The sequence below is a fragment of the Nyctibius grandis genome, chromosome 19 (genome assembly GCF_013368605.1).
Source record: "Nyctibius grandis isolate bNycGra1 chromosome 19, bNycGra1.pri, whole genome shotgun sequence".
In the NCBI taxonomy this organism is placed as follows: Eukaryota; Metazoa; Chordata; class Aves; order Nyctibiiformes; family Nyctibiidae; genus Nyctibius; species Nyctibius grandis.
Genome location: NC_090676.1, coordinates 8,296,295 through 8,320,259, shown reverse-complemented (window position 1 = coordinate 8,320,259; position 23,965 = coordinate 8,296,295). Strand labels below are relative to the sequence as shown.

Here is a 23,965-nt window from a genome sequence, read left to right as displayed (position 1 = left end):
ACTTTTAACAACTGACAAAGCCTTAATAATTTGCTTTATAAGTATACTGTGTGTAGTCACAAATAATTTTAAGATCTATCAGCCACCATTCTGTATAAAAACGTTCCTTTGTAGTAAAAGGCACAAGTACTTATTATTCAGCAGATGGCACTTAAAGTATTACTTACTCTAGGTTGCAGCTGCTAGCAGAGGGCATTATTTTACTCACAAAAACCATTAACATGCTTTCCAGACAAGCTTAAAAGCAAAGCCTTCATTCCAAAAGGTTTATTAGGTGGAGCTTTTTATTTAATTCTCTAATCTGTACCAAGTGAAGTTTAAAAGAAATTTTGAAGCAATTACTCCTTTGATGTGTCAAAATTTTTCCAAATTCTAGATGAGGAATACTCAGTGAGTACTGGAAAGACAAATAAGTAATGTTCACAAATTACTTTGAGGAAAGAAATACTGAAGTGTATCTATTGACCTACACAGCTCGAGCACCAGCATGGTTTCTTTTGAACACTTTAGCCAGAAGAGTTAAATCATTAAACTCTACACACATGTGCAAGTGTGAGATGTCAGCTCTGATTAGTACTACCATGTTTAAATAAGGAAGAATTTCAAAGTAATCCAGAGTCATTGAACAGAAATGGATTACTAGATGAATGGGAAGAAAAGGCTTTAAAAGCTTTTAATTACTATATTTAGAAACCTCAGAGTGCAAATTAATATATCAGTATTAGCTTTCGACTTGTTAGGAAAGTACTTTCAAAAAACTTCAGAAGTTTATCACAACTGAAGCCCCCAACCAAAAAAAATCACAGAAATATTCTACAGGCCATCCACTGCTGGGACAAATGGCATACTTTCTAACGCACTTGCAACACATCCTCCTTTAAGGGCCTGATGTTAGAGCTAGCTGAAAGTCAGAATTCCCATTCAGAATGAAGGGCAAAAAACTCTGCAGAGGTAAGAAAATCTGAAATAATTCACTTATTTCTCTCACCTAATAAATAAATTATTCCATAACAGTACATTCTGAGGACTTCCTCAGCAGTGGATCCTCGAGCCTGCCAAGCACACTTATCTCAGCAGTCCTAACCAGAGCCGCTTTCACGGTGCTCCCATGTTTGTTACAGTCTCAATTCTGTGGCAGGAAGCGTGACAGCTTTGGTGTCCTGATTACCAGGGTATATTGCTGCTAGTCACTCCTTTCCACACAACTCTTCTAGATTTGGGGAGATTCCTAGGTATGGTACCTACGTTTAACTTTGATTTATGGGAATATTTTGTGTGAATAAGTTTAAATGTGTTTCCAAAACTGGATCTAGATTTATAGCACACCAGAAACAAATGTTTTTTTGACAGGCAGCATGATACAAAGACAACTTTTCCCATAAAGCTAGACAAAATAAAACAAAAGTACAAATTGAAACAAAACCCCACAACAGGAAACTAGAAATATTTTATTGGAAAAGTTCTCCTATATGAACTTTAAAAATAATCAGTTCATTTTGTCACCAACAGGTAAGTAAATACTGTATCAAAGTAACAACTAAAGGTGCCTGGAGGAGGAGTGGGGTAAAAAAAAAGGGCTAATTGTTTTGCTGACAGTCAAAGAAGAAAGCAGAGGCAGAATCAGAACACAAAAATTCGTCCATCTTAACTCTCTGGTTGCTCCTCTGGTCCATCCTATTTTTAACAGGTGAAGTGGCATTAGTTCTTCAGTTAACAATGTAAGCATTTTGTAATATCTATTTACTGAGCAAAAACATGATTTGAAATGTACACCACTTTGGACTTACATGTTCCTGGCTTCTTTGCAGTCTACTATTAAAACCCAAGTGTTGCAGTTCTTTGGTATTTTTTTTTTTTCCAATACAGAAACATTTCTCAAGCCTTTCCAGGTACCTGTACAAAAAATGCATTGATAAAATCTAGCCAGAAAAGGAGCAGCAGTCCCTAGCCAGAGAGCACTTTTGAACTCCACTCATATACTTGTACCTACACAGCCACTATACTATTGGTACGATCGTATTGTATTGCTGATTTCTGCACAAGAAAAACAACAAACTTTTCTATCACTACTTTGACATTAGAAGCAATTTTATAGCTGTACATTTGAAAAACAAATACATTCATTACTAAACCAACTATTGGTTCCTGCCCCAAGAAAATAAAAAGAAAACCAAAACAAAAATCCACAAACCAAAATTAAAATCCACAAAATCCCACAACTGTCACAATTTCAGGATAAGAAATTCATTTTTTATTATACAAGTGTTATTTAAATATTACTATTATTAATGAATTAGCTAAACTGCCATGCAATGGGGTTTACTTGATGAGCTTTCTCTTATGTTTGTGTAGTGCTGTTGGTATGGATTGTATTTCATGGAGATAAAATATAACACACTACCCTTCTCAAATTCTTTCTCTCTAATGCAACATTTGTAAACTCACATATCCTGCTCCAGGATCAGGAGTATTAACAGCATGTTATGAAATGTATTTCCATGGCTTCATGGGCACCTATAAATCATACAATATGTAATATTATTGCATTTGTGAACATCAGATGTCTTTACAACACAAATGGTTTGTCTGTACCACTCAAGGGGAAGGTAAAAGCAATGTGAGGTCACACATGTCCCTAATATTCTGAAAATGCAGTTATCCAAGCATATACACTGTTCTTGAAAACTCCCCTCTTTGTAGGGAAATATAACTGGCATGCAAGATTAATGTATCAAAATTGCAAAAGGTGTCAAAATGAACACCTGTAAGTACAGATTTTATTTTTTTTAAAGAAAGCAGGAGAATCTGTGGTAGGGCCGCCTTAGTATAAATAAAGCTTCTTTTTTCCCCTTTTATTTTTCTCTTCCCATCAAAAAAACCCCAGCCTCTTATCAACTCCAATACAAGATCAGATTACAGTCTACTGAATCTAACAGTCACTTTTCTGAGCTAGCACTGACAATGTAAATAAAGAATAGTTTATGTTAAATATAGAAATAGCACAAGCCCTGAACCATACAACAGGAGTTTAGGTGGGTCATCAATGACAGTCAACATACACTGGCAGACAGTTCTATGCTTTATTCTTGGAAGGATTCTTTCAACTCCCAGGAGGACTGTATGGAATACTGTTCCACTTAAAAAGTGGGAAGTCTCAAGATGGGAAAGCAGCATTTCAGTACAATCTCACTATACTCCATGGTGGACTTAGTGATCGAATTTCTACACCGAAACAAAGAAAAAAAAAGGCCTCCCAAAAAAGTTCCCTAACTGTCCAGAGATTACGAAATCCAACCTGTCTTTCAACTTCACAGAAGCTGAAACTGAACGTGCCATGAATAGCTTGATCAAGTCTGAATCACAGGTTTTACAGAACTTGTGACTAAAATAGCTCTATATACTTGTGTTACAACTGGCATATAAAGCCTGCCTCTCTCCCTACCTTTATCTGAAATCAAATTGTTTATCACATTCCTTCCTCATACATCACCTCCTTGTGATGAAAGCAAGCCAGTGATTAATACTTTTTATTAGGTTGGTTCCAGTGACTTGAAATGAATTCACCCTGACTCCTTAAGCATGCTACCACACCCACTGCATGGCACTCCAACCATGCTAGGAATGCAAAATAGAAAAAAAAAATATCTTAGACGATACTCCATAAATCTATAGCAATAAAATTAGCTGCATGATGGCTTCAAGCACAAATTGTCTTCAGGAGGTTCTTCCTCCCTCTCTCCCAAAGAAAAAAGGCAAACCAATAGCTTTGAAAACCTGGAGAAGACACTGTTCTGTCACTCGCACTCTTCTCTGTGCTTTCCTACACCTCATTAAGCAAAGCATGCTATAGAAGACAGAAGTGGAAAACACTCTAAACTCTTTTCAATTTTGTAATTACAAAGTGACAAAATAAGAGGTTTTATCCAAGTCTTCCTCACATAGCTGTAATCTATCTTCTGTTTACACCAAGATCACAGATTTTATCTAAATCTACGACTGAATTCTCTATGTATCCTTTGCAGTGTCAAACCAAAACATACTAGACAAAGGATGGGAAGACTTGAATTAGCCTAGACACTGTCTGACAGCAAACTATGCTTAACAATATCCTCTGTACTAATTACAAGTTGTCTTGGCTTGACTGATAGCTGCAATTTCTTTGCCTTTGGCATGACGGGAGTAAGATCAACTGTACAAAAAACGGCACCAACTTGAAAGTGATTCAGCACTGGATTTTTTTTTTTTTTTAATTACTGATTACCAACTGAGACTTGAGAACTGACTAGACACTCACACCTTGCCTCAACTGCAAGGACTTGTTTGAAGTCCCCTCACAGCTGTCTGCATAACATCTACACAAGGATGCCTCACACCAAGTTCTCTTCTATCAGGTTCATAGATTAGGGAAAGACCTATATTTCAAAGGTTTGTTGACATAACTAGATTAACCTACATGCCTTCTTGCTAACATGTGTAAAATTATATAAGTGAAAAGTCCTTTTTCTTCAGATTGTAAGGTGTTTATGGTCCCTCCACTAAAGAGGTTTGTCAGTACCTGTCAGGGTAGCTAAGCAGACCTTTATATGAAAATAATTGATCTATTTCAGAATTAAATCAATAAGCAAGGTTACCTAAGTTAACCACTCTGACATGGTACCAGATCCTGCAATATTTGTGGTTAAAATGAAAACAAACTCCATGAACATCTTGACACCCAGGATGGGCGTACAGATGCGTCCTGAGAGTAAGAGAGTTCAAACTTTAAGCCCGATCTATACTTATTTTATGTAATCTGTCAATACATACTCTGACACTGGTGCACTTCCTGTGTTGAATTCACAGGATCCCAAGATGTCTGAGGTGTCTGGATGCCACCGGCCCTGAGGGCAGCCCGGCCCTCGGGGCTCCCAGCACAGAGGCTGCGAGGCGCCGCGGCCTGTCGGGCTGCCGGACCCGCCTCCCTATCACTGCGGGAGGGCGCGGAGGTGCGGGCTAGGGGCTCCCCGCGGCGAGGGGCGCAGCCCGAGGCCGGGCCGGCCCCACCTCAGGGTGCGACGCGCTGAGGCGCCTGAGAACGCGGGGAACCGCGCTGCAGCCACCGCGGCCCTGTGTGTGCACACCAGACCCGGCTACTCCAGGGCGAAGGTTGCCGAGGCACATCGCACACCTGCTCCCTAGGAGAGGAGGGGGGGGGGGGAAAACACAACAAGACTTCCTTAACACAACAGCCCCGCCTCCTCCTCACCCGCGCCGGGCGGCCGCCTCCATCTCGGAACCCCGCCGAGGCGGGCGCAGGTGCGCGGCCCCTCTCGCCAGCCGGCGACTGCGCATGCCCGCCTGCGGCAGGTGCGCGGCCCCGCCCTCCGCCCCGCCCTGCAGCGCAGGCGCTGTGGCGGCGCCGCGCGGCTGCCCCGCCCCGCCCCCGCGGCTGGCCGCAGGCTCGGCGGCGCGGCAGGTGCCAGGAGCCGCCGTGGCCCCGCCCCCTCCCCCGGTCTGAGGGCGGAGGCGTCGCGGCGACAGGAGCCGGCGGAGCGGCCGCGGTTGCCGGGGGCAGTTGGCTTCGGGCCGCGCCACTCGCCCTCCCCTTCTGCCTCTCTCGCCTTCCCGCAGCGCGCTCGGGGGCACCCGGGGGAGAGAGAGGAGAGAAGGCGAGACCCCGACCCTCCGGCGGCATGAACCGGCCTCACCGCGGGGCTGCGGGCAGCCGGGGCCTGGGCACCATGGAGGTGAAGAGTAAGGTGGGTGCTGGCTACGGCGTGTGAGGGCCGCGGGCGGCGGCAGCGGCGCTGGGGCGGGAAGGAGCCGGCCTGGCCTGGCCCTGCTCTCCCCTGTGGGGGCGTCTGGTCGTAGTGTCGCTGTGGAGAAGGGCGGTGAGCAGCGGGGGGGGCGGTCAGGGGACGGGGGGCAGGGAGAGCTGCTGACTCACCTGCCGGCGGTGGCACCGGGGGCGAGGGGCCGCCGTCCGCTGGGGCACGGCCCCGGTGTCGCTTTAGCGCCCCTCGGGCCGCCGGGCTGTGGGAGGCGGTGATCGGGCTGCGGCTGGGCGCGGACTGCCTTCCCCACCTGCCTGTCCCTGCTCCAGCCAGCTCCCTCTGGTCTCCCCAGCTGCTACAGGGCTGAGGTGGTGGGAGTAGGTGTGTGGGGTCGCTTACTGGGTGCGCTGTCTGCAGAGGTAGCGGGGGAAGTATTCTTGAAGTGTTTTACAAAAACAGGTTAGTGGAGTTGACCCCTTAATCTCTGCATAGGCTAAAAAACATACAGGTAAGTAGATGTTTGGGTAAAGTTTGAGATATCTGGGCCACAAGAGATACTTGGGAGTTATCATTCAAACTCCAAAGCCTGTTCTCATCTGAATTAGAAAACGAGTGCATTTGTTTTACTTAGTGACTGTTTCTGTATTTTTGGGGGGTTTTTTTTTGGTTTAACTTCATGACTATGTTTCTGTACTTTTTTGGTGGGCTAGAGCATAGCTTGCATTACTTGGTAGAGGTAAGCCCTGTCTAACTTAAAGCAGAGCTTGCCATCTTTTAGAGGCTATCTGAGAATTTACACTGGCAATTGTTTTATGAGTGTGTCCATGTGTTATGGCTTATACCAACAGTTTCGTGTTGTCAAAGCTTTGCACAATTCTGTAAATTCTCTCGTGGGTCTGTCTGCATCTATTCTTCCTATTGTTAATTTTTCGTGTGCGAGTTAGACAAAGCCTTGCTGACAAAACTTTGTTCTGAAAGAAATGAGATTTTTGTTCTGGTTTATACTTGTAATATTTTGTTAACATGTCATTCTGCAGTTAACAATTGTAAAAGCCGTGGAGTATTAGGTGGAGTGTCAAGGTATTAGTTACTTAAATGTGTGTAACTTGAGTTAAAACCCCCTTTTCATTGTCTAGGCAAATTGCAAGCACACCTACATGGGAATGTGTTTTCTCCCATTGGTAGAAAAATATGTCTCTTGTGGGCTTTTTTAAACTGGTCTACAGTCTGTTCTCTATATTCTGTACCTTCCTTTCCTGCTAATCGAGTGTTACAGCAGCAGTATAGGTGAGGCGGTCAGGATTTGTGGTGGTGTGTGGTTTTTTAAGGATAACATAGTGCTGAAACTTCTAGAAAGTATATGGTTGGTCTCTATAGCTTGAATGATGATGATTTCTTTGAAGTATTAAATTAACTTTCATGGGGACAAAGCCAGAAAGCACAGGAATAGCTGGTAGCTATGATTTCAAATACTAGTTAAGCATGGCTGTTACTGTGGTTGGTGAAGTTTTCTTTTTTTTTTTTAATCTATGCTCGTGTAAGATTGAAAACAGCCAGTACAATGTGTTTATAAACAAAATACTTGTTGCCTCAGCCCAAATCTCTAGGCTTACTGTTCCCCTGTTATGTGTTTTCCTTGATTTGAAATGTATCTAGGGATCACCTGTGTGATGTGGTCTTTGGTGTTTGTACAGAGAAGCATAGAACCTCTAATGAATAGGGACTGTCTCTTAAGTGCATGTTATGAAGCAGATTTCAAGGCATTCCTAGAACTACTTGTTGCTAATGTATTATTTAACAGCACCTTGATTTAATATCGCATAGGAGTCATCTTCCTTTTATGAAAATAATAAATTCTAAAGAGAAAGAAGAAAGGCTTGTGTGGGAGGTAGAGGGGACCATTACTGTGGAGTGATCTAGGCTTTGAAGGCTTATTAGCGATGTACAACTCTTTATTTAGATACTCCAGATCAATAATTGTGCTCCAGCTGACAAAGCTGTGCCAGCACAGCCCAACTGTAGTCGCAGTTATATGAGCAAAATCCTTTTGTTAGTCTAGTTTATTCAGTTTGGGTAACTGGTCTGAACTTGCCCTGGGGAATCACCACAGAATATTAATTCCAGTTAGCCCTTTCTCTCATCATAGAAAATCAAGTTTTACACCCCAAACTAGAGTCCCTGGTGATGTATGAAAGCCTCAAAATAAACCTCTAGTTTTATAGGTGTAAAATTCAGCTTCCTCCCCCTTATGACTTGGAATAATATTTTTTTTTTTCAGAATGAAATCTAATATACTGACAAGACAGATATGGTTACTGTAGTTCATGTTCTATTGTTGCTGGAGACTTGTAGTTTAGCAGCAGTGTGCTGTGTTACAGAGGACTTAAAGATGTCTCTCATGAGTAAGTCTTACTTAAGTGAGTATCTCTAGTAACTTCCTAGTATGCTGACATCGCTTGTACTGTGTTTTCCCAGATGACTTACCCGTGTAACAGCATGCATTTGTAAAGAGCTCAGGTGGCAAGAAGCCTTCTCTTATTTTCTTAAGTTAGTCTCTTCCAATCTTTCATCTCTAAACTTCTTATAAGTGCAGCCCGTTCAATGGAATGGTGTGCAACATTTGATATAAAATGAAAACATTTCAGGAGGTTAAAATGTGAAATTGCATAGTTTTACTTTTGTCTTTATCTGCTTTATAGCAGTATTTAGCATATGGCAAACCATGTTAGGAAATAATAGCCAGATTGTTAGTCTCTTAGTGTTTGCACCAACTGTGTATAAAATAACGAGGAAAAAAATAAAAATCACACGTTTGAAAATCTGGCCCTTTGTATGCTTGCTGCAGTAGGGTTTAACGTGTACTCCAAATGGACGGTGAGGTTGTTGGCTTTTTAAACTTTTATAATGGAATTATGTTTAAACTACGTAGTCTTTCGAAGCCAAACAATCGGAATTGATGCAATGCGTGGACGGTTCCTGTGGCATTCATACTTCACATAGCTGAAGAAAGATTGGAGAGACACAGGATAGTCTTTGACTGATGTCATGATTAAGTGTGCTGCTTTTGACGTGATGGGAGTTCCTCCTGCAGGCTCTTCTTGTAATCAGGTGTGAATCATCCCTGCTGCCGTATTGTTAGTTAATGTTACTGTAATTGGAGTGTTTCTAGAAGAGGAATGTTCCCAGATAATTTCTTTATTCAAAGCTTCTGGAGGAAGGTGGGATGTTGGAAGGTGTAGCTTGTTTTGCTGTGCTGTGTTTGAGTTAGCATGGTGTTAATGTGCTAACAACGGGGTCCTTGTCCCTTTATTTTCATTCCTTTGTTTGTACGTGAGAACTCTAAAGCTTTTATTCTCCAAAAGGTTGTAATCAAATGTGAGGTAAACGTTGGTCTGGAGGCTTGGTAATGTGCACCTTCACATCTACTGTGTGTAACATATACCCAAGTATGTGATACTGAGGCTCAAACTTTCAGTCAGTGAGTGTTTTGTTCCATGTGCCCTTCTGTTCTGCTTGAAACTAAACTTTCTAAAGAAATTATTTAAAATCTTTATGGTCACTGTAGGTCAGCAATAGAATTCACAAAAAAAATGCCACCAACTGACTTTTTTTGTTTGTTTTCTGTTTTTTAATGATTATTTTATTACCCTTTTAATTCATATACAAGCTGGTCTGCTTTTAGTAACCTGGCTGCTGCTATCTCGTAATTCCTTTTAGCATCTTTGGTATGTTGTATGTGCCTGATATGGAGGTTTTGGAGTAATTTTTATCCAATATTCTGTTTACTTTGGGTCCTGCCCATGTTGGGCAGAACACTATCACTTTACCAGTTATGGTTGCTAAAATTACAATTTGTCTAGTCTACATCAAATGCTTGTTCTTTTATTTGCACCCAGTTTAGTCGTATGCCTACCACCACTGAGTCATTGCTAGCATTGTTTCTACTAAGTGCTTGTTATATAGGTGATGTAGGAGACTGAAGCTTGAGTGGACTAGGGAGCTGGGCTTTTTTGTTGAATGATCATACTGACTAAATGCAAATCCTACCCCTGAAAGTACAGTGCCAGTGATTAAATGCTTTTTTGCATATCTTCTGAATCTTGTCTGTTTTATACCCTGGATACAACCACATTTTAAAAGACTATGCAATTAAGATTTGAGTCTTGATCATGCAGGCAAATCTTCTGAATGCTCTTAAGGAGTAGTGGCTGGTTGCCTCCTATATATTTCTTTTTAGGCAAGAACAGAATTGACTTGAGATCAGCTCACTAAAGCTTTACTGCACATAGTTTGTACTGAAAAGCAGCAGCCGTTCTTTGTAGTCTTCAGGTCAAAGTGGCTTTTTCATTTCTTGTCCTGACAACTGGGAATCTGAAAACTGCTCAGTCTTGATAGGTTAAGCATAGCTCTGTAACAATCTATGCATAACATTCTAAAGTGCACTGAAATTTATTTGAAAAAGTTCCAGGTAGTCCCATACCATAGGAGGTTAATCATAATCTTGTTTTTGAGCCGCCAACATCAGTGCTGGGTGTGAAATCTGTCCCTTACCAAGAGCATGGCTGTTTCATAAGCGTGTAAGAATCTGCAATTATTCTTGCGCTCGTTTGTCACCTTAATGCTAAGCTCCCATATTAGTGAATGCTTTGACCTAAACGGAACAATGAAAACAACTCTTGCATATTCAAAAGTACATGTTTTATCGATCAAAAATAGTTATAACTTTTGGGAAAAAAAAAACCCAACAGTTTAAACTGACCTTTTTATGCCACTTCAAAATTATTTGCTGTAGTTTTTCGTGCACTCTTAACTCCATAACACTTCTGGTTTAACATTCTAATCATTCTGTTGCTTGAGGATGTTAGATTTCCGTATTTATGATGTAAGATATATTTTGTTGTAGTTTGGAGCAGAATTTCGACGATTTTCTCTGGAGAGATCCAAACCTGGAAAGTTCGAGGAGTTCTATGGATTATTGCAGCATGTGCACAAGATACCGAATGTTGATGTTCTAGTGGGATATACAGACATTCATGGAGACCTGCTGCCTATCAATAATGATGACAATTATCATAAAGCAGTTTCTACAGCCAATCCTCTACTCAGGATTTTCATTCAGAGGAAAGGTAAGTGCACTTGAAGTCCGTGAATCATTTGTTTATCCAGTTATACTGTGTTGCAGTAAACAGTGTGACGTATGGAGGAAAAAGCCCTTCAGTCCTATTTCATCATGTTGAATTCCGTAATAACTATGGATCATTAAAGGTATTCACAACTCGTCTCTCTTGCAAGAGCTTCCTCGAGCAACCTAGTTATACTTTGTGTGGTTTTTGCTTGTATTTAGTTCAGTTGAAGTCAAGTTAAATCTCTAGCAAATGCTTCTTTCTGGCTTTATGTAAGCAAATGAAAATAAACTATAAACCTCTTGGGTTTTCTGCTCTGTATGTTGGATGCCTTTCACTTAAAATTCTGATCTTGATCAGACAAGAGAGGCCATTACAGGATGGAAAGGAATCTTGAAAGTCTTATTACATTAAGTATTAAATGTCAGTATAAATTAGAGAGTAACTTTGTGATATGCTACTCTTATCACACTGTCCTAATAAAACATTCTCAAACTGACAAGCTTATTTCAGTTAACAAACCTCAAATACGAATGCTGCTCAGTTTGTTGGTTTGCCTTTAAATATAGCATGTTTTCTAGGCACAAAGTTCTGGTTGTCTTTTTCTAGTGTCTGCTTTTGTTCATGAAGGAAAAAAAATCAAATTTGAAGTTATATTTCTTCTTGTCCAGGAGAACATATTCAGTACATGGAACTGAAGGGGAGGGGAGAAATCTAGTGATGTAATTTGAAATTGTTTTAACCCAGAGAAACCAAGAAAACCTGATTTCTGCACTTGTGGGTTTTCTGCTTACTTGCATACAGGTGTCAGTGTGCCTGCATTATGTGTGTATATATATGAACACGTGCATGTGCAATTCCTATCGTAAAAAGGCAGTCAACTGATCTTTGAATAGCAGACTGCTTCTTGCTTAGCTGTTTTATAAAGATGTGCACTGTTGCTGCTTGTTGCTAAGACAGGCTTATTTTCCTTAAAAGCTTCCGATGCCCAAGTATTTTCTGTCAACTTTCCCACTCCAAAAAATGAACAAGCTCCACAACAGCCTGAGACAAAAACAATATTCAAAAATAGTGTGGCTGCTTGCCAGCTGCTGTACTGCTGGCAAAATGCATTTGCTTTGTTTGTATTGAGGATAGTATAGTCTAGTAATGCCTGTGTTTTTAGTCCTGAAATGCCAAAGGAATGAACTATTTGCTTTACTAGAACGTAGAGGTAGAAAAGGTCTATGATTCCATTTAATCTCCCACAGTAGCCATATGACGAGAACAGATAAGCCACTTTGTCAGACTGGGATTATTGAGGTTATATTTTAACACCATATGTTTTTAGATTGTTACTAGTGTTACATGTTTAATGCTGTTACTAGTGTTACATTTGTAACACCATACACCTTTGTTCATTGTACCTTTACTTAAAGCATGATGGATTATTTCTTATTACTCTGGTGCAATGAATTGTTAATAGAATTGATATAATGTACAGAACTAGAAATAAGATTAACCCACTTAAGTTTTATCATGCCAAGAATTGATAGCAGGAAAAGCTATGTAGAAAATATCAGTTGTCATCTCCTTCTTTTTGAGACTGGAGTCCTGTGGCTATAGAATTTTAGGGAATACAGACCCCCGGCTGGTGTCTTGAGTCCAGCACTTCCAGCACTGTACTTTGTTTTGAATTAGTTGTGACTGCTTCAATCACTTCTGTTGACTACATTGAGGCTTTGATTCCGTTAGCATCTTTGCCATATAGAACAGAGCTTTGTTTGACAGAAAATAAGGAAATAACTTGAAGCTAACATAAGGTATGAGCAGATTACAATAAAGTCTAGGGTGAATAGTATTAATGTCTTGGTATTTTGCATCCAAGGAACACCTTAAGGGGTTGAAATGGGAGCAACAAGATGCTTTTGCAATGTTAAGTGACAATTGTGATAACGACTCTGAAATTTCAGAAATTTTGTCAGGCCAGAGTAAGCACTCTTTTTTTTTTTTCTCTTTTGTTTGATTTTGACTCCTGATTTATGAAAACTAGAAAGATGTCTGTCCTAAGCATTCATGTGTATTGGTTAATGTGGTAAGAAACCTAGAGATTCTGTAATGAAATGAAATCAAATCACATTATTCCCCTTAGGCTTTTCTAATTATATTTAACTAAATTACTTTAAAATACTTTGAACTGCTCCAGTGCTAAATCTCAATGGGAGCTTGATATTGCACAAGCTGAGAATGGCTGTCAGTCTGCAGAAAACAGTTGCTTATTGGAATTTCATTCTGCAGTTGAACAGATTAACAGGTACTGTTGACATCTGGAATTTAAAGGTTAAATTGATGTATCATGATTAAATCCAGATGTATGGGAGTCACGCTGTCTGTGAGAAAAACCTTACTGAAGATAAAATGGTGGGGGGGATATAGTCCACACAGGCCCCGAAGGGCAGTTTAATGTGGGGGACTTTGCATTGTAAATACAAGAATAATAGAGATGATAACTTAACAAAAGATAACTTTCATTATAGTGTCCTTAAAACTCACTCGCAGGATGTTAAATTACAATATACAACTCCTGCAAGTTCTGCATGTACATGGCTGTATATAGTAAAAAGTGGGTTCTTTGGTTAATTCATTTGTGCCTCTTGAGATAGACTTTTTCACTGAGAAGCTTTATTTTGGTGAAACGTAAGAGAAGTTGGCTTTTTAAACAGGTCTCTATGTAATATCCCAGATATTCTGAGTAGTCTTCCAAAAAACATAGGTTGGTTTCCTAAAACCGTCTTTTGTTATAACTTGTGACAAAAAAAAAAAGACAAAATTTCTTGGGTCTTATTTAAAAAATGCTAAATTGCATCTATATTCAAATGTACTAATGATTTGGGGGTTTTGAAAATGTAATTCTTTAAGGGGTAACTCTACATTGCTTTGCAAGTAGATCAGGAAAGCATTTTAAATGTCTTGAGCAATTTTAAATTGAAACCAGATTTGGCATTTGTGGGCTTTTGTTTTAAATTTCATAATAAGTATATACAAATTAGTGCCACCTTGAGCTTGAAACTGCTGGGGGAAAAGTCATTCTTGCACTATGTGGACACTCTGCTTAACACTATCTGTAGTTAACACCTTGTCCTTTGGCTTTATGCCAAAATATTTTCCGCTGCAGCTTTACACTGATTAGCTAGGTGCCAGAACAAAGATGCCTTTGTACTCAAGAATATTGCTTTAGAAAATTTGTTTAACAGTGGAAGAGAGGTTAAACAGAGTCATGCTGCTTGTCTGAGATTGGAGAGATGAGTTTTCATCAACCTTTCACTATTTCGTTTTCCCACAAATTATGTAACTTTAACTGTGTGTCTTAAGGTTTGTGTTAGTTTGGAATTTAGACTACTAAGACTAGGTACAATGCAAACCAACTACCCCCTGGTGCTTGATAGTTTTGTAAATGTTTTGACATACGGCTTGAAATTTTGGGATGCTTTTACTTCAACAATGTGTCGTGTAACTTAAAAAGTAAGTTTCTAAAAGCAAAAGCTCCAGCACAATGTTAAGATTTCTGATTGTATATTTGTCTTCTGAAAGAGCCTTTTTAAAGTTCGTATCTCTTCCAATAAATGTTTTTCTGATCTTCGTGTTTGTTTTAAAAGCACTTTTGAATCTGTTAGTTCACATACAGATATATTTACATAGTATTTCCTTTAAAGCCAGTCCTTCTGCAGCTGATCTTCGTGTTTCTCTACTAACTGTGAAAAATTTGATTTGGACAAAAGTTTTAAGCCTTTTCAGCTGGTAGTTCTGGGAGGGCAGGTTGGGTGGTGATTTTTGTGAACTCTGTTCTTCTTGGGGAAGGAAGCTGTGAAAAGCTATGTGAATAGTTCTAGATGTAACTGTTGGGTAAAGAGCACAAACTTACTGTGATCATTTGCAGGACGCAGTAAATCTACTTCTTGGATGTAATAAATGTGTGAGTGTTTGTGTATCTAGTCCATGCCAAACTTACCACGTAGGCACAGAAGGCCTGAGTGGCAGGAGAGGGATCCTGGGATGTGGCCTGCTGTGAAGGTGAAGCAGCTTTACAGCCCACTGTGGCAAGCTGGGAATGTCAGATATGATATACATTTGATATGACAGAATGTGTAAAAACCCAGATACTCTGTCATATTCTTTGACAAGAATCTGAATTTATACACTTTGAATTAAAGGAGAAAAAACCCCAAACTGAATACCTTTTAATGGTGCAATGCATGTGGAAGAGCACTTGTAAGAAAATGAATCCTGACAATGTTTTGATACACTGTTTCCCTGTGTACTGTTTCTAAAAGAATTCTTGTAATAAAAGCAGCAGAAACCTAGTGCTTTCCTGGTACCAATATGTTAGTACCTATATCCTAGGTATCAGCAACTTCCACTCTAGCACAAATAACAGGAAAATTGCACATGCACGATTTTTCTTTAGAAGAGCTTACATTAAAAAAAAACCTTAAGGTCTGAACAATATGGAACTAATCAGTCAAAATGCTTCCAACTTACTCATTGGCTCTCTGGAGATTTTCCCAAAGAACAGAGCTCTTATGGAGCAATGTAGTGTTACATGTCTAGAAATGTGTCACCACTACAAACCAAAGGGATGTGAAGCTTTTGAAATTAGGCAAAATGGCACTTCTTGTCCATGCAATGTCTCTGGTCCTTGGAATATTTTTCTCTAGTCTTGTTGAATTTACTATTAACCGTGCAGCCTTAAAACCAGAGTTCTAAAGTATGAGAGATCTACAGTACTTAGATGTGCATCACACAAAAAAGTTGTTACAGTTTTTGAGATCACTAAGATGCTTACCAGCTGCTGGTGGGGGAGGGGGAAATCCATGACCTAAAAAAAATAACCTTTGCGCTCATTAACATTCCTAATTCTAATATTCAAGTCACCATTGTCTATTGTTTAAAATCTTCACCTATACTATCACTTTCTTGCTGTCATTGAACACAATTGAACACAATTTGTATTTAACAGTAAAAGATATTTAAAGCAAGACCCTTCTGTCTCGTATCTTATTTCACAATTGCCCTTTCCAAGTTTTGTAAGCAATTGTTGTTCCAAATAAAAAGAGAGGGCATTGCAACTCATTGAATTGCAAAAATCCTCCCAATGTAATGACCACTGGTTGAATGGGCTGTCAGTGGAGATAAGGGCAAAACTTCTCACACTTTTTTGATCATAAATTTTAAGCAAACATTAAAAGAATTGCTCCATGTTGTCTGAAAAATCAGCAAGTTTTCATCAATGGAGTACAGGATTTTTAATGGCTGATCTTCGGTCAGTTAGATATCCCAAAATGCATTTTACAGAGAAAATGGTAAGTTTGCATTTTTGGAGGTGGTCTACACTTCAGACATAGTCTGTTATATGCCTTGGTTTGGGAGGTTGGATTGTTTTTTAATCAACCCACTGTTCAACACAACTGACTTAACACTCTTAGGCATCTGAAGAGCAGATTTTAGGCTATTTCTAAAGCCTTGTTGCTTGATGTTGAGATCATATCTTGGTTTAATTTAACCTTAAATTACAATATTTTTCTCAGCCTCTTTTGCTGAAGAACAATAGTAATTCTGTGCTTTCCTGAGAGAACCTTTCAGACTCTCAAATAAACTAAAAATTATTTCCTGTATTCACAATGATCTAATTTAAAGTTCTCAAGCATAGCTAGTGTAGATTCTTCCATTTGCTTCTACCTTCCTACTCTTCCTTCTATGGTTCATGGAATCATAGAATAGCACAGGTTCAAGGGGGCCTTGAAAGATCATCTAGTCCAACCTTTTATGGGAAGGGGAGCCTAGATAAGATTATCTAGCACCCTGTCCAGTTGCATTTTGAAAAACTCTAGTGATGGGGACTCCACTGCGTCCCTGTGGAGGTTGTTCTAGTGATTAATTGTTCTCACTGTAAAAAAAAAAAAAAAAAAAAAAAAGTCTGTCTTATATTGAGGTGAAACCTCTCCCAGTGCAACTTGTACCTGTTGTCCCTTGTTTTCTCCATGTTTCTTCGTCTTCTTGGCAGTCACCTTTTAAGTACTTGAATACTGTGAGATGAGGTTACCTCTGAGCCTTTTCAAGACCTAACTCCTTCAGCCTTTCCTCACAGGGCAGGTTCTCCAGCCCTTTGATCATCTTTGTGGCCTTCCTTTGGACCCTTTCCAGTCTATGTCGTTCTTGAATTGTGAGGACCAGAAGTGGACACAGTACTCCAGGTGCAGCCTGACAAGCACTGAGTAGTGGGTTGATCACATCTCTTTCTCTGCTAGTAATGCCCCTGCGGATGCAGGCCAAGGATCCAGGTTGCCTTTGCTGCAGCAGCGCATTGCTGAATCATGCTCAGCTTCTCCACCAGGACCCGCAGGTCCCTTTCAGCAAGGCTGCTCCCCAGCCACACAGATCACAGCCTGTACCGGGCTCTTTGGTTATCTCATTCTAGGTGCAAGACTTTGCACTTGTCTTGGTTAAACTTCATACTGTTCTTGCTAGCCCACTCCTTGATTTAGCTTCATTTTTACCTGCTGATCCTAAGAAGGCAGGGAAGCAGATTTTGCAGAGGCTGTCTCAGTGGGTGCTGTCAGTATGCACTTTCTCACATGAAGTGAGAGCACTGTGGGGTGTCTGTGCTAAAGTAACATGTGGAGCAATTTGTGTTAGTGCTGCCTTTGTTCGTTTAATAACTTGCAGAAACATCAGTCTGGATGAAAAGATGGGCAAATCTGAGAAAGAGCAGAAGTAAAAATTAACTATGCAAGGTGGATATAATATTCTAGAGAGGTATCCATGTCCTCCCAAAATAACTGAGATTGTCACAAAAGAGGCTCCAGAGTGTAGTATGGCCGTGTAGACCTAGCTGTCTTCAGAAACATGTTGGAATAGTGTTAGACTATTGCTTCGGAACAACTTTCTCTGTTCTGTTTGCTTAAAGCATCTGAAGAGTCCAGATATAACTGCTACATGTCCATATATCTTCATCTTAGCTTAGAAAAAAAATCTTCTGACTTACTAGCTCTCACTGTGTACTTTTTTATCAGCAATTGACAGCTCTCCTGAAATTTCACACTAGGGGAGCATTTCCATAGTTATTTCAATTCGCAGATTGAAATGTATAGCAATTCTTTCACTCTGTTGGCTGTACCAGTGGCATCTTAATGTGATAATACAAAGAAATCCCAACTTCTCTGAGCTCTGAGTCCCAGGGTTAGCGCAGACCAGTTCTGCTTGATTATTTATTTTTTTTTTTATCCACTGCAGAAAAAAAAAATCTATGCAACATTGCAAAAATACAAGTGTAAATCTAAGGAAACTCGGATCTGAATGTGTTTTGGTTCGTTGTTTTTGGAGAGTTATAGCATATTAAAAAGAAAAATGGGAGCTTCCTTTGGAAAATAGGCATTTTGGAGATCAGAATTGCTTCTGCAGAACATACTTTCTTTTCCATTAACAGTGTTTGTATAACTTGCATATGTCTTCTTTTTTTAAAAATTCTAAGATATTTGCATATTTCTGTATCAAATTGTGGCAGTTACAGCACTGCTTGTATGAATGATTTTGCTTGAGGTATTTGTGTGCAAGATCTCTTTGTTTCTGCTCCACAGCCATTTTACCTACATTGCCTGGGGGCAGGGAAGAGGGTGCAGAATGGAATAAGCTTTCTGGAGTTTGAATCCAGGTCACTTGGCTGGCTTCCAGGAACTAGGCAATGATAGGCACACTGGCTGCTTTCCCTTTTTCATTCTTTCTTTTCCTATGATCTGAAACCTGAGGAGAGAAAACTAACAAGTGGAATTACTCTGAATAAAATTAGAATGTTTCTAGGAACATACTCTTTCCATTCTAACCTTCCTCTCAAGCAACTAGAATATAGTTCTTTGTGTCTATACTGCTGCCAACTTGCTTTAATTTTTTTGCATAGTCTTTCCTTTGGTAGTAGGAAACCAAAAGTGTTACAAACTTTGACGAATCTCATAATGTGAAAGCTCTTGTTTCATGCATAGAGGTAAATGTTTCTACTATAGCAAGCCAGAAACCTTCTAGGTGAGATTTCATTCTGCTAACCTAAAACACAATAGCAATGCGATATGGACCACATATAAAGTGATCTAATCATCATGTGCTATGTCTTACAGAAGATGCAGACTACAGTGCCTTTGGTACGGATACTATGACAAGGAAGAAAAATGTCTTATCAAATGTGTTACGTCCGGATAATCACAAGAAGAAACCACACATTGTCATTAGCATGCCACAAGACTTCAGACCAGTGTCTTCTATTATAGATGTAGATATTCTTCCAGAAACTCATCGTAGGGTACGACTTTACAAATACGGAACTGACAAACCCCTTGGATTCTATATACGAGATGGCTCTAGTGTCAGAGTAACGCCACATGGATTAGAGAAAGTTCCAGGGATTTTCATATCTAGGCTTGTCCCTGGAGGTCTGGCTCAAAGCACAGGCTTACTGGCTGTTAATGATGAAGTACTGGAGGTGAATGGAATAGAGGTTTCAGGAAAAAGCCTTGATCAGGTTACAGACATGATGATTGCAAACAGCCGTAACCTGATCATTACGGTAAGACCAGCAAACCAGAGAAATAACGTTGTGAGGAACAGTCGGACTTCTGGCAGCTCCGGTCAGTCTACTGAATCTAGCCTTCCAAGTAGCACACCAAATATTTTGGCAAATTTCTTGCAAGGAGAAGAGGAGAGTGATGAAGAGGACATTATTATTGAAGATAGTGGTGAGCCACAGCAGATTCCAAAAGCTGCACCTACCAGCGAAAGCCTAGAATCGTTGACACAAATTGAACTCCTTCATGAATCGACACAAAATGGATTCCTTCCTTCCAGTGAGATGAACTTGGATCATTCAGCAGGCAGCATTAGCATGGAATATGAAGAACAAGATCCAGATCATAAGTCATTAGAAGAAGATGGAACTATAATAACGCTATGAAATTACGTTGGTGTACTTTGTATTAAGTAAGGATGCCATACGTGTTTTAATTTGGCTTAATATGTAACACATTTTATACCTCTCCATCTACTGAGCACTGCAGTTAGATTAAAAGGAGGGGAAAAAAGTAAATACAAGAAGTTCAAAATTATGTAAGTTGATTAACTTTGGTTAATTCTGCACTTCAATGTAAATACTTCACAAGAGAATTGATTAATGACTGAAATTGGATGAGGAAAATTTAAATTGAAAGTGAAGGATACCTAAGAGATGGCTGTGAGCTTTCTTTTAAAGGTACTTGATTTTTTTTTTTTAATGCAGAATACTACTGGTTCTATAGAAGTAAACTTCCATTATTGTGTGAGGTTGACTATCTAATGTACTGTGGTTTCATGTTCATCTGAAGTGCTGCTTACGTATGACGGAGCTGCTTTAAGCCACTTCATTCCTATTCTGGACTGCTGTTTAGCTGGTAGAGCTATTTCTGTGGCTCCGTGTATGAGGAAACTGAAAAATAAGCAGGAGGTGGGGCTGGAAGAGATGTTTGTGGTTGGTCTAGTTCCCTGACTGACACTTTGAGCCACAGGGGTCTGTGATAGTGATCAGCAACTTGACTATGGTCAGGATTTGAGGGTGGGGGCTTCTGAAGTTGACTGTTCCTTTGTAAGTGAATGTGCAACCACAGGCTCATTAGTCATGCACCTTTACTGTTTTTAATGGCCAGGTAAGCTTACTTTTAATGGCTATGATTTTGAAATTCTAACGTGAAAGTCTTAACACTTATGCATCAAAGACCTGTTCTCATTTTATTTTGCAATATTTAAGGTTATCATTGGATTTAGTTGCTAATCCCAGGAAATTTCAAAGAAATCAAATGTAAACTTAATGCTATGAAAATAACATAATCTCTGTTAAAACTGCAGTCCTAGTAGAAGTTGTAAAGGTTTCTACTAGCAAAGGTTTGTTGTAGTGAGTCTGAATTATGTAAAAAGTGACTTTCTTCAAACCTGAACAAGGTAGAACACCTTAAATTAAAGTTAAATCCCTGGATTAAAAAAAGGTTTTAAATCAGAATGAGGCTTTAATGGAATTTGCTTGAGCCAGGTGATATTAAATTATTCATTACAGTGAGCTAAACTGTAAATGCTGATCTTCCTGTGTACCACTGGCTGGGTGTTTTGAATATTACAAAGTTGCTACGTGTAAAACAAAATACTGATGACAAGTTCTGATACTGTGAGTGCATAAGGATGCATGTAATCAGCTGCAAACTTACTATGAGAATTGCAGGGAGAGGCTTCTAGCATTATTTTTCCCCTTTTAGTATCTCCTGCTTTACCACTTCGGCGCTCAGTTCCCAGTCTGACCCTTCTCTGGGAACATAAATTGTGGCAGGAAAATGAGATGGGGACTAACAGGATTGGGGAGAAGGATGGAGCGAGCTTCTCACTAGGGATCCAGCAGTCTATGTCAAATACTAAGAAAGAAGTAGGATGCTACCAGTTCTGTACTGTGGTACTGGGCTTACCATAGCCAGTAGTTTAGGTTCTTGGAAGCATATTCTACCCTGTGGGGAGACACAATGAGCAGGAAAGGAGACTAACCCCTTTCTTTTTTTCCCTCAGTATATCTTGAGGAAACATCTACCTCTGGTAACTTTACTAACAAGAGACTAACTGTAAGTTTAATGTTAAGGCATCTGTAAAAGTCTTTATAGGATATCAGAGGCTAAAACTGGTTTTTGTTTAAGATTTTTGTAATGTAAACAAAATTGCTTCAGAAATTAATTCTGTTTAACTTTACTAAATGCAAATTTTAAATTCATATCTCATGACCAGTGGTATTTTCAAGCCTTCAATACCATTGGAATTTAAGTCTCAGATGTCAAAGGTAGTCATGCCCGTTTTGATTTATGGAGAGTTAGCATAACAGACAATGGTACCCTGCAAATACATGTTAGAGTTCTGCTTTGTTGGATTTATTTATGGTTTCTTCAGTGTGCATATGGAGAGGCCCTGGAATCTTTTCCAACATGAGCAAGAATTTGGAAGTGTTTTATTTTGCTAATAATTATTAAAAATTAAGTAACTACATCCACTTAGTGTGAAATGAGGAAAATAAATGTTCATTCTGCAACATGTAGACATTAGATATACATGTTTTTCTGTCAGTGCTGCTCTACACTTCCTTTATTTAAGGAAGATTGTTTACTTTAAAATGTCTTTTTTTTTTTTCCTTTATCAAGAGACTTTCCTTCCTGTATGAAATCATCAGTGGAGGGTGACTTTCATTTATTATGCTAGTTTGCACTTCTGTGCCTTTTGTTTACTTGAATGTATTTTGAATAATCGAAGGAATAAAGGCACTTGGATGAGAAGAGAATGAGGTCCACAGATACAGAAAATGAACTGGTAGTACACTTAATGCAGGTGTAATGTTTTCATTCAGTGAAAATACATTATGGGTCTCATGTGGTGCATTAGTATTTTGCAGCTTGGGTAATAGTTTGAGCTATTAACTTACACAGGAGGGTTGAGCCTGAGAATGGTAATGTTGCAAGGTAACTTATTACTTAGGTACAAGCACCCAAGGTTTGTGTGCTGCCAAACTCTGTGTGTTACCTAATCTGTACTTATAACAGATGCATGAATATTTTGAACATATATGCCAGTATTAAGGACCTGTAGAAATTTAACTAGGGTCCTACTCTAAATTGCATGAGAATTCATCTCTTAGGACCTTTCCTGCAAAAAGATTCATCATCTACATGTGAGATAATATTCTTTTTGACACACATCATGTTCTGTTTTATAGAAATTTGGTAACATGTAGTAAAACTAAGCATTTGGGACTTAAAAACATTAAAGAATAAACCTAAAAATGTTTGGTTTTTTTTTTTTTAAAGTGTGTATTTACAGTTACAATGACAGACTGCACAGCATGTAATTGCTTAATGCTGCAGTTACCATAAAGTTTCTGAAGTTCTTCCATATCTTACTAATGCATCCACTGTTAATTACGAAATATTTTTAAATTGTTACTTCAGGATGATCAATGGTTGATTATGAGTGGCTAAACTTAATTTTATATGTAAATGGTACTGGGTTGTTCAGTATAAGGTTTTTAAAAATATGCTGATATTGTTAGCCTTTCATTCACTACCTCCTAAATTTTTAACATCTTTACAATTTTCTCCTTGGAAGAAAATACTTAAAGGCTTGACTGTTTTATATAGATTTTATCTTTAGCTAAAAAAAAAAGAAAAATCCAAAAGTCATAGTGAGGATGCTACGCATGATTGACAATATTACGCTGCTATTAATGTAATCTTTGTGTATTAAGTATCCTGTGTATGTAAATTGTATTTTCAATCCAGATTTTATAAATTAATTTATAAATATCCAAATGATTTCAAAATGGAATGGAAAACTAAAATTCCTTTGACTAGTGTTACATGTTGTGTACATGCACAGCGGGGGGACAAGTCATTCCTTACTTGTGACTGGGAGATTTAAGTGCACCTTAATAGGAAGAAGAACAAATTCTTAATAGAATTAAGATGCATTTACTTTGAAGTTCTGCTATGGTACTGGATAAGTCAAGCCTAACTGTGAATCATTTTTTTTTTTTCCACAGCTGAATTAAATTTAGGACAATGTTCTCACAAGCTGTCTTTAACATGTGTATTTTTGTGAATATTATGTATTTTCTAATTAAATTTTACTTGCAATGTGATTTTTACATGAATGAACTTGTTTAAAATGTCAAATATCAGTATTTTTCTTACAACTTAAATGTATAATGTACATTGGTATCTCACTGAATGAAGACTGATTTTACAAAATCAAGCTAGATGTAGTTGTATATTAGTCTTATATTTTTACAGACTGGAATAATAAATGGATATAGAAATAAAATGTTTTTTTTCTCAATTACTTTGTCAGATAAGTAAAAATGAGGAAGAATGTGTCCTCTTATTCTGAAGTGTGAAAGTAGATGGGCTTCATTTTTTTTTTTCTCTTGGGCAGCTAAGTGGGCTCTGTTTTCATAGCAGTGGTAAACGTTTGCTTCCTTTGCTCTCTTCTTTGGAGCAAATCTCTACCAATGGAAATTAT

General features: G+C 38.9%; 1 protein-coding gene and 1 long non-coding RNA gene across 2 annotated transcripts; one reads left to right on the top strand and one right to left on the bottom strand.

Moving 5' to 3' along the window:
* Positions 1 to 1,554: 1,554 nt before the first annotated feature.
* LOC137672071 (uncharacterized) lies at positions 1,555 to 5,313 on the bottom strand. Its single transcript, XR_011049488.1, has 3 exons — positions 5,246 to 5,313; positions 1,788 to 1,893; positions 1,555 to 1,674 (listed from the first exon to the last, which is right to left on the bottom strand). It is a non-coding gene; the product is annotated as an uncharacterized lncRNA (long non-coding RNA).
* Positions 5,314 to 5,504: 191 nt separating this feature from the next.
* PARD6B (par-6 family cell polarity regulator beta) lies at positions 5,505 to 23,736 on the top strand. Its single transcript, XM_068416418.1, has 3 exons — positions 5,505 to 5,738; positions 10,657 to 10,879; positions 19,021 to 23,736. Exons 1-3 carry the CDS (start codon positions 5,673 to 5,675, stop codon positions 19,848 to 19,850), a joined length of 1,119 nt encoding a protein of 372 aa, XP_068272519.1. The 5' UTR covers positions 5,505 to 5,672; the 3' UTR covers positions 19,851 to 23,736.
* Positions 23,737 to 23,965: the final 229 nt, after the last annotated feature.